We start from the raw sequence: 6849 nt of genomic DNA, 5'->3' as shown, positions 1-6849 counted from the left end.
CCCCCCCGGGGAAGCTCCGGATGCGGGCCGACACATCTGCGGGAGGGAGGGCTGCACCTACCCCAGCTTTGCTGGCGGTGATGACGTCTGGGACACAGTTCATGGGATACACGCTCTCAGAGTTCAGCGACGGCTGCCAGGGCTCGCTTTCAGTCTTCCGGCCATTCACCAGCCCTGAGGGAGCTTCAGAGTAATTGCTGAGAATGGGCCGCTCAGCCGGGCCTTCCAAAATGCCGGAGTACTTCTCGGCATACTTTTTCAGAAGATTGGAAGCGGTCAGAGCTGAGATGTCGTCGTTGGCCCAGGCGTACTGGTAGGTGCGCTGCAGGTGCCCTCGGTAGGCTTCTACCTTGTGGGCAGGGGACCGGGTGGTTGAAGTGATATCAAAGTGCTGTTCTGGCCACTGGGCATGCTCTGGCGTCCACTGCATCTTCAAGCCTAGGGCAGCAGGAAAAAACAAAGTTAACAGCAAGCTTGGCCTTTTTCAGATGCTTTTAAATGGGTTCTCAAGTGTACTGCCTGTGAACTTCTTCAGCTCTTTGAAACACAAGACTTAACACCACAAATCCTTAATGAGAGAAAATGCACTGCCCTTATAAAGCAGTACAAACTGCTTGCTTTGTTGCAGGCACAAACACACGGAGCCACATTTTTTGCCCATTCAGTAGGGCATCATTTGTTGGTTTAAAAAAACATAAGTAATGCCAGATTTCTCGAAGTAATTAAATAAGACTTGCTACACTTTAAATACTCTGAGTCCAGGTTTATTGTTAACATACAAGGCATCCAACTGCTCTGTCCTCTCTCATCACCGTTTCAGTTTTATATTTTAACCAATATAAAAATATGAGACACAGCTGACAGATCACATCTAGGACACCTCTCTTATTTGGTACTGAACACCTAGTTAGCACAGTATAATGCACCCTGCGCAGAACAATATGACACAGACATAGCAGGTCATTCCATAATCCAACTCTCATCTAAAGTGGTCCACGACAGTTTCAAATCTGCTTCGTGGAGTGCAGCAAAGCAATCTCCCAGGCAGCGCTCCGTCGCTTTCATCACACAAAGCCTACAACTCGGTATGAATTACAACTGGCTCCTTTCTGCCTCTCAGTTCTGTTGTTGAGGCTCTGGAAAAAAAAACAAGCATGACTTGTCTGTAGGTCTCCTTGTTTGCTCTCTCCACTCCCCCCCCCCCCCGCGCCTCCAGGGTACAAAGAAAGAAGGTTAAAAAAAAATGAAGAAAAGCAAAAAGAAATGAAACCAACTCCCTAAAAGTTCCGTGGCTTCCACAGCTGGCTATAAAAAAAACCTTCCTATCAATAAACAAAAAAAAAACATGCAAATGTTATTTTAAAGCAATTAATCTCGTAAATAATGTGACGTGAATTATCCCCCCTCCTCGCAGTCCACTGCACTCAGGGAGAGCAATTCAGAAGCGTTAAAATAACCCCCCTCCAACTCATACCCGGGCACGGTGGACACATCGCTGGGTTTTGTGCAGCTGTATCAAATAGACCTCCTTAATCTCTCTCGCATTACCAAAAGTGATTTTTGCAAACAGTCTTGTGCCCTCTGGCACAGATTCCCTGATAAGGAGGAGGCCCAGTCGAAATGAAGCATCTGTGGCACTAGCTCCCCTCTGAATTAAAGCAGTCTATTTTGACAGCTCCTACCCCCTCCTGCCTCTCTCCCCAACCCCTTTAGCTCTTCATCGCCTGACTCTGGCATCTGACATGGCCAGCTTAGCCTCGCTGAGCTAAACCCAACACCGCGCACAGTTTGGTAACAGAATGGCATGTTTATTCCCTTCTGACTCCCTCTTCCTTGTTTGCAAAACCACTGCACCAGACACTGGAAGTTAATTAGCAGGATGATGCTGTGCTAATTGTGTTAATTTACAAGGTTTTAGTCAAAGAGAATCATGCCAGGGCTGGCACTGCTGTCATGCTTCCGACTTAATGATTAAGAAATACTGAAAACAAGGTGGGAAGGATTGCAGTAATTACACAATAAATGAATAAAGCAACAGATTCATTTGCAATTACGTTTTATTGCACTTGCGCTCATTTGCATTTGGATTCTTCGTTTTTATTTTTGAATTCACGTCTTTGCAAATCACCAAATCATTTAAATTTAGCCTGAAAACTACAAAGTACCTCTAATTGAGCCTTGTATTTTATTAGTACAAGTCCTGCAAATCTCAGGCCATGTGAGCACGCCATTGATTACTTGTGCATTTTTTTTTTTCCTGAGCGTTCTCTTTCTCTTTCATTTTTCAAACACTTTGACAACTTGAGAAAAATGTCTGTTAACAATTATACAGTTATCCTATGAAAGTTAATTCAGAGGAGTGCTTCTGACAAATGCAGCTTTGAGACTGAGGTTTTTGACAGATTTATTTCATTCATTTAGTGTTAATATAATCTTTTTTACTAATTGTTTCTGATGTTTCAACCACTGCCTTTCAGAGAGGCTAAATATATATCATGAAATTGGGTGAAATTACAGAAATCATGCTCATATGTAAAAAGTGAAATTATAATGAGGAACTACCAGAAGCTTTACAGAAATCACACTTCGTTAAATTCGGCCAGAAATCTGAAGAGCAAATCACCAAGAGCCAACTGCAAACAATCAGTATCTAAAATTCTTCTAGTGTCATGAAATTTACTTCAAGCTTTTTTAAAAAGAAAAGAGCCTCATATTAAAAAAAACAAACAAAAAGCCAAACAAAACAACTAAAAACTATCTCTATTCCTTGATATTTGGTTTGTGAGGTTACCAAAACTCATAAAGTTTCTGTTATGGAGATTGAGAAGAACTCGATGTTTCGCTAGATACTAACAAACACATGCCATGAAAAAGAATGCACTAAAGCAGCAATTAAACTTTTGAAAAAGAAGATAAAATAAGCACGGATGGAGAATAGAATCTGGCTGGGCTAGTACTTGTACTGCAGTTAATGAATATGCTTTTGGCACATTGTCTTTAATGGCTTGTAAAAGAGAGACTATTCAATTTAAAAAGATAAAAGAATGCACCAGGTCAGAGCACAACAACATATATTGTATGCTACCCACTTAGCAAGCTTTTCAAAATGCCTTACACAAATACTCAGAAAATTTCATCAACTGGTCTTTTTTATGTAGAATGGATCATGTGCTTTTAAAATAAAATAATTCTATTTCTAGTCACAGTGGGAAGATGTACTTATATGGTGTAAAAATTCAATTATTTGAATTTTATTTGTCTAGATTAATTTATTTTCCTTACTATGGGGCTGCAAAAAAATAAATCAGAACATCTGAATTATCCATTGTAAGAGAAGGGGGGGAATCACATCATCAGCATTCTTAATTTGGAATAATTGCTAGATAGACCAGTAGTTTCACATCGTGGCGCTATCTTTGGATATGCTCACTGCACAATAATTGAAAGTTTATTTATTGATGCATATTAAATACCAATGCATTTAACAAAGGCTGTAAAGGCAGGATTAGGCTTTGATTAGGTAAGCTTAAGAGAACAGGACTGTTCTCATCCCACGAAACATGAGCATTTATTCCAGCACATTGCAATCATTAATGTTATTTGGAAGCATAGGTTAATAGTTAACCATAAGCATATTTTTTGCATTAGTAAGCAGTAAAGAAATCTGTATTTACATGGAGTCCACTGGAATGGCTCGGACTGGGGGGCATAAAAAGACATTTCCTCAGCTTGATATTTATCGAAGAAGCAGCAAACTTTTGCTAGGTTTGACTCCATTTGTTAATAGTTCAATAATTGTTTAACAAAAGGCAAATGTCTGATTTGGGAGGAAAAAAAAAAGAATTCATAGGTTCTTTTAATTATGCAAACTCTTTTTTTTTCACCCTAATTGCTTAATGTTTGCATCCACTTTCTCTATATATTTTAAATTGTATTTTTAGTGGCTATTTTTTGAGTTTAAAAACACCTTCCTGTATGTTTGTTAGGAATCCAAATGCCACTATAAACGTCTGAACCCATGTAAATAAGGGCATGTTTAGAGGTTGCATTTTCTTTTTTTTAGCATAATTTAAACTGTGACATAAACTACAGTCTTGAAGACAGTCTATTTGTTTAATAACTTACTGAAGATCCAGAAGCAATGCAAAGCTGAATGCATTTTTCAGAAAAATCTTTGCTAACTTAGGAGTCCTCTGAGCTATCGACATTTTTGAACTGTGTAAACTGTGCTGGTATGGGCTGTAAAAAGCAAGAGGAAAGGATACTATTCTTTAGGTACAGGTATGTACTTATCAGAGAATTGCTTTTAAGATAAATTTAATACATTATATAGGAGAGGCAGGGTAGGCTTTTTCAGCAGTATCTATTTTTCCTTGTCCTTACAGCCCTGCTATACATCACTCCTCTATAATTCTTCCAGCTGGTTCTATCTGAATTACATTTAAACTAATTATAGTCAACAATTTCATTATTCAATTACTTTGAACCAAGTGTTTGACCATTTTTTTCCCTTCTAATTTTGTGCACTTAGTCTGAAAGTGTGAAATCTAATACATAATACTTCATCAGTTTCACATACAATAATTCCATATGGCAGAAACCTACTTAAATATTCAGTTTTATGAATTAAAATAAACAAAATAAGAAAAAGAAACAATGCCAGAGCTGAGAAGAAATAACATTGTAATCTGAATGCCAAAAGGAACAAGCAACATCCAGTGGGGCCTAATCCTGCTGGGAGATCGAATGAGTTTGTGGGTACAAAGAACTCTCCTCCACTGGTGCCCTCAGCACCAAGTCCAACTGCTCAGCCACTCACAGGATTATATCTGTTACAGAAGATAACAATTAATAACTAGCCTTTCCTTTCAATTTAAATAAAAGGGATTCTCTTGAAAACAGGCATGAGGAAGTCCAGAAACATTATGTAGAACCACATCGGGTGAAAACACAACAAAGGATTTATGGCATCCCACCGACAAGTCTAAACAATGACAGTCACCTCCCAACTAACCAACTTGTTAGCAGTGATCTGCTTTAGAGACAAACTCCTCATCTATTCACATCTCTAATAAAATAACCAGGTTACAATTAAATCGTGTGCAGCTGAGGCTTTCTGAAGATAGTGGCAGAGCTTGTACTGCACACGGCAGCACACCAACCTTTCCGAGCAGCTACCAAGGTTTCAGTTTGAATCCCAGGCCTCCATCCGTTCCTTCAATATACCTGAGGCAAAAGAAAATACTTTTTCTCCCATTGTGGTCTCTCTATTCCTGCCCTGTTCATCCCTGCAGTGCCTTACATCCCATCTAGCACAGGTCTGCTGGTTCCCGTGTAAATATTGGTAGCTCAAGCAGTTTTTAACTTTAGGCATGTGGATAAATATGATCTAAGCAACTGCTTAATGCACTGTTGAAAAGGGGTAGACTGTACCGGAGGTGAACACAGTGGCAAGGAAGGAACAACTCCAAAATCACACCTCTGAGTCCCACCAACCCTCTTCCCTCTAGACTCGCAGGTGGATGTGAACTTCATCAGTTTGGATTGCTTACACATTTATCCAAAGACTCCAAAAGCTGTCCTTGTCCACTGAACTCCTACCATCAGCCTTGTCTCCAATTATTCAAGACATTGAGTATTTGCACAAAGGACCATAATGATTTTAGGCAAGGGATTGCTTCTCGTGGTCATGCAGAGATCAGCTCTGCCAAAATGCTATTGAATTAAACAGGCACTTCACTGGGAACATGCCAGGACTCCTCAAACCTCATACTTTTGTGAGAGCTGAAGGTGTTAGTACCTTGAGGATCAGGCCCCAAATCCACATTTAAAAATCCTTCTTAAGCATGGGACCGAGCTGAATAAATGAGTCACGCCGTAAGTGCTGTTCAAGATGTAGGACACACAATTCCCTGGGTTTATACTAAATCTGATAATATTTTCTAAGACTGTAAACTGTCATATGTCCCATAATAATCAAAATTAATTCAAGATAAACCATTTCTTTTACACTCTAGTTTTTATTAATAAGCATAATTTCAGCTGTTTGAAGATAGTGCAACTGATCTCTCTTAATTGGAAACAGGAGGGATTTTGAAGAGTGGATTGAGCTAATTATGTTTTGCAAGGAAAAAAAAAGGAAAGAAAATGATTCCCACATTTATTTTCTAATTACTCAGTGAAGACCTCTGCTCCAGTCCATGAGGAACTCCTTTGACGTCAAAGGACTCGGTGGGAGGATGAGCCTCCAACTGAGCTGCCCAGCTGTATGGGCCCAACTTTGGAAGCTTTTTTCCGTAAGTGGCAGCCACAAAATCATGAAAACAGGCCTGGAAAGTGCTCTTGCTCTCAGCATTTGATTGGTAAGGGACTGTTCTTCCTCTTACTATAAATAGCCTATGCATGCCCTGCACATCAGTAGGAGCAAGTTCTTGGTGGAGTATTTACAATACGATTCTCATCTAACAGGGATAGTGAAAACATTTCAGTCTTTAAAACAAAACTCTTAAATCACCAGTAATATTAAGGATCAGATATGTGTCAACAGCACATAAAGATAAAAGCGGTAAGAAAAACACAACATGTTTTAGGAGAGCCTGGAAGAATTAAAAATTAAATTCCACACATGGAATCTCAAACGAAAACATCCCAATTATCTAATTTAAATCCTGTCAAATGATTATTCCTTTTAAATCACACTTTCACACCTCAAACCAGCAAACAGCAATACGGTTACAGCAAATGAGTTCTTTCCTTTCAAGCCCCCTCCTTGCCATTTACATAAAGAAGCGCCTTTTATAGTCATAAAGACATTTCTGGCTAAATGGCCTTCAGCAGATCCATCAGCTT

The 6849-nt window shown here is 39.4% G+C and overlaps 1 protein-coding gene across 1 annotated transcript in view; it reads right to left on the bottom strand.

The window, feature by feature from the left end:
* FIGN (fidgetin) overlaps positions 1-430 on the bottom strand; it is a 3632-nt gene extending 3202 nt beyond the window's left edge. Inside the window, exon 1 of the mRNA XM_009879356.1 lies at positions 4-430. Coding sequence (XP_009877658.1) covers positions 4-430 — 427 coding nt within the window. The remainder of the gene's footprint in view (positions 1-3) is intronic.
* Positions 431-6849: the final 6419 nt, after the last annotated feature.

The sequence above is a fragment of the Apaloderma vittatum genome, unplaced genomic scaffold, assembly GCF_000703405.1.
Source record: "Apaloderma vittatum isolate BGI_N311 unplaced genomic scaffold, ASM70340v1 scaffold5942, whole genome shotgun sequence".
In the NCBI taxonomy this organism is placed as follows: Eukaryota; Metazoa; Chordata; class Aves; order Trogoniformes; family Trogonidae; genus Apaloderma; species Apaloderma vittatum.
This window is presented reverse-complemented; position numbering and strand designations above follow the sequence as displayed.